The following is a 4,208-nucleotide window of genomic DNA, read 5'->3' on the forward strand; positions in this document are numbered from 1 at the left end:
AGACTGACTAGGATCTCTAGATGTTGACTGTTTAGGTACAGTTACTGATGTCTCTTGAACCCCTTTAACATTTATATCCACTAGAAAACAAAACATCAATATTATAGATGTAAAGTGAGATCTTCATTTATATTGGGAATGGTTTTTTAGATGTTGAATAGGAATTAGGAATAATGATTAGCAGTGTCTATTTCTGTCTTAATGAATTCAGATTATTAATGGTTATTGATTGATTGAATAGAAATATGTCTTATTCCAGGACATCTGCTATGTCCTAATTTTAGATTCCTAAAAATCAACAGCATTTTTATCAAGTTAAGTTTAATTTTCCAAAAAACTCATGCAAAAGGATTTTAACCTACATAGATACTTACATTCTTTGAGTATTTCTGATTTAGAGATAAATTTACCATTTTGATCAAAGCTATTGACTGGTACTGGTAAGTTTAACTGTGGTAATTCTTCACCATTAATTATCTAGAATATTCAGATGATAAACTCAATATATAACTGACTTCATGCTAACCTATTCCCATCATAACAAGTACTAAGTATGTTTTATTTCTAACAGACAGTATCTTCTCAGAAAATCTTACCATGAGTTTTTGTCCTACAATAAGTATTCATTTATTTTCATGAGAAATAGCACACTTGTGACTAACTTTACTTTACTTTTTTAATCTTTGAGAAATGTGGGTCAGGTTCCTAATTTGGGGTTTTAGCTGTCAATCTACTTCAATAATTCAATTAAAACAGTAAGAAAGAATTTTCAGTGAATGATGCCAACAATGCATTAATTTTGATTGAGACTGTCCACAATTTTGTTGCTCCTGCAGCAACATAGCTAATCCTAATCGGACAATGAAATAAAGGCATAAAGTATATCCTAACCTGTCCTACAGGAACTAGTAATTTAGATTCTATCAGAGATATTGAACGTGTTGGAGGTACAGACACTTCCGGTTCCATAAAATCTCTACTATCTATAGTTACATACTCATCTTTAGATATAAAACCATAATACGAACAAAACCTTTCAGCTTCCAGTACATTCTCAAAACTAAATATATTCTTCAGGTGTGATAGAGGATACTGAAAAATATTAGTATATTTAGTTTTTTTTCCTATTAATTTGTTTTCAAGTTACTTTTTTTGTTTTTGGTATAAACTAAGAACTGAATCAGCTCAATTTTAGAATTAAGGGCAGTTCAACTATATAGTTATCTATTGTTATAAATATTGTCGCATCCAAGACATTATTAACACTGTTACAAACACAATTTACACACAAACTTTCAAATTCAATGAATGAATGTGACTTAGGCTCCAAAATTCAAGCAAAAATGATTTTTTTTCCTAGAATATTTCTGAGCATTCTTTTATCTGTTATACTCTCAAAAGTATGGCAATTCCATTGACAATTTCTACAGTAGTACCCTAATAAACCAATTAGTTTTCTTACCCTATTGTTTTTCCCCAGAGCTTTCATCAGAACTATTAATCCCCGACTTCTAACTTGTGTAAAATAACGATGTATGATACAAGCTTGAAGAAATGTAGCCTGTTTAACCATACGGAAGAATCTAACATAGTTGTGGCTGTTTAAAGCTGAGTATACTCTTAAAGCAAACTTTATTTCTGCTGACTCACGAACCTCTGGACGTAATTCTTGAACTTCTCTACAAAATAAAAATTATATATTAAAGCATCATGCACATCGAAGAGTCTTATCCATCTCATGAGTGAAAAACAAACTTCCAGACAAATATGACAAATCTGTTTCTTGCATCTTAGCTGACTTAGACATAGATTTTTCTGGTTGTATCTGATGATGTTGATCTTCATAGTAGTGGTGGTTGTCGCAACCAAAGCAGACCATGCTTACCCTTTTGAGGAGCACTACAATTAAACTTTTACTCTCGACTTTGCCATTTTGATTAACAGAATTGTCTTAATGTTGGGATTTTTATTTAAATCAACAATAAACATAAGATGTGTGCTGTAATCTAAAACCATATTAAACGAATCACTTAAAGATTCAAAAACATGAACCTCATACCTCAATGTATCACCTTCATTTAAATTCATAAGAACCATATAACCTCGAAACTCTGCTTCATTTGGACAGAAAACAAGTTGATTCTTCTCTAAATCATAATACATTTCTTTTAAAGTCTGTAGACACTTTGTCAAATTTTCATTGTTTATTTTACTGTCAAATACCATCATATCTTGTTCACATAGACGATGTGAACAATAAATATGATATCTAGCACATTTCTCTATCAGTTCTACCACATTTCTGTTACATAGTTGTTGTTGAGTTATATCCTAGAAAAATAAACATGAAATAAATCCTCCAATACGAGTTACAGTCTGTAATGCCCTGTCTAAGCAAAGTCATCAAGAATTTACCTTTTTAAATATCAGTTACTAAAGGGATGCAATGTATAAAGTTTTATGTCCTACTCTTCTGCACCTAATTGGGCTAATGATGAAATAAGAAATTTTGTCAGGACAGCCTTCTCTTTTTCAAATTCCAACTGTTCAACTAGAAGCTTTTGACATGTCAGTATCCTCTGTATTTATTAAATGAATTCATCTAATAAGAAACAAAGTAAACGCTCTGAACTTGACTTAAAAATATATACACATATAGAAAGAATTTTTTCATCTGAAATTGATAACATTTGCTTTACCTTTCTGATTCCACGAGTTCTATTCCAGAGAAAATCATACCAATCAGCCCATCGTTCTTCTTCACCCCGATCAGCTATTTCACGTAATAAATATGCCATAGTCATCATTAATACAGGTTCAGGTCGAAGTTCATGTTGTAATGGTTCAGTCTAAAAACATAATGGAACATAAAACTATTTAAATATATATAACTACAGAATTCAGTAAGTATAGATAAATCTGTTTCATGCCATTGTTTTAGAAGTGGAAAGAAATGGAGTTTGGATCCTACTTTTCTACACCTGATTGGGATAATTAGAACTGGCCTTGTAATGTAGTGTCTAATCTGCTAGAGGAATCTACAGCATGTTTATTTAAACATCTGAACTTCTGAAGGTGATAATAAAATCTATGCCTGGAACTTCAGATTCTGGGTAAGTGAGCAGATGGCTTACTCACAGCTTGGTAATTAATGAATGGAAAGGAAGAAACCAACCTGATCAGCGGAAGAACGACTGTATTCTTTCACTGCTCTACTGTGATCTATTTGTGGGGTTTGATTAGGCTGAAAGATATAAAATATAGATCAAACAAAATATTTTCACTGTTAAATTATTGCGAAATGCATATATTTTAGAGTGATACAGAAATATCAAAACAGAACCTGATACATGTTGAAACTCTGAGTAACAACATGTTTCAGGTTCTGTTTTAATATTTACAAATATAGTTGTAACAGTTACCCCAAAATTTATTGGAAATTTTTATGTTTACACACTCATATTGTTTTACTAAAATACTTCAATTTCAACCCAAAACTTGTAACAACTTACAATATTTTCTGTTCCAGGTATCATTTCATAAATACTCAAACGTCGTGTTTCCTGTCTATCATATCGTTCTTTCTCTGGACACATATCAGGACAGGTGCCAATAAAGGCCTTTGCTGTGGCTAGATCACTCTTTTTCTTATCTCCTGAACCTAGAGAATACAAATATCATATAGAATTAAAAAATTGCCACATTTATAAGACCATAACAAACATGTCTCATGTTATTTCAAATTATTTACAAAATTCTTTTATCTTACATATGGATTCAAATTCTAATATAACAAGGTCATTTCTTAATTCTGAACTATCATTATAAATTATCTTTATACAATTTAAAATTAAGTTAATTAATATAAAAAGAATAAAATAAAAACTGACCAGCTTGTCTGAGTAATTTATCTCTCATATCTAATAATTCTTTCTTCTCCCACACTGTTTTACATACAGTATTAAACAGAGAGCTTAATGTTACTGAAAATAACAATAGAGTTAAAACTTGAAGGATTGTTAAAAGGTTTTTAAGTGCATCAAAGACACAGATAGCATCAATTTGCACCATTCCAAATTTCCCCTCTGACCTTTTTCAGTCTTGAAATTCACATTAAACTACCCAACATCTGTATCAATATTACCTTTATCACTCTTAGGTTTGACTGGGCTGTTTGATGGAGAGATTCTACCAGTAACAGGCTTTGG

General features: G+C 31.1%; 1 protein-coding gene across 1 annotated transcript; it reads right to left on the reverse strand.

Moving 5' to 3' along the window:
• Positions 1-747: 747 nt before the first annotated feature.
• LOTGIDRAFT_139852 (hypothetical protein) lies at positions 748-3,623 on the reverse strand (the record flags this gene model as incomplete). Its single annotated transcript, XM_009049927.1, has 6 exons — positions 748-1,092; positions 1,463-1,679; positions 2,060-2,331; positions 2,700-2,849; positions 3,176-3,222; positions 3,509-3,623. Coding segments are annotated over 6 exons (1,146 nt in total), but the record flags the coding sequence as incomplete, so codon positions are not given.
• Between the last annotated feature and the right edge of the window lie 585 nt (positions 3,624-4,208).

Source organism: Lottia gigantea (assembly GCF_000327385.1).
Source record: "Lottia gigantea unplaced genomic scaffold LOTGIsca_141, whole genome shotgun sequence".
Classification (NCBI taxonomy): domain Eukaryota; kingdom Metazoa; phylum Mollusca; class Gastropoda; family Lottiidae; genus Lottia; species Lottia gigantea.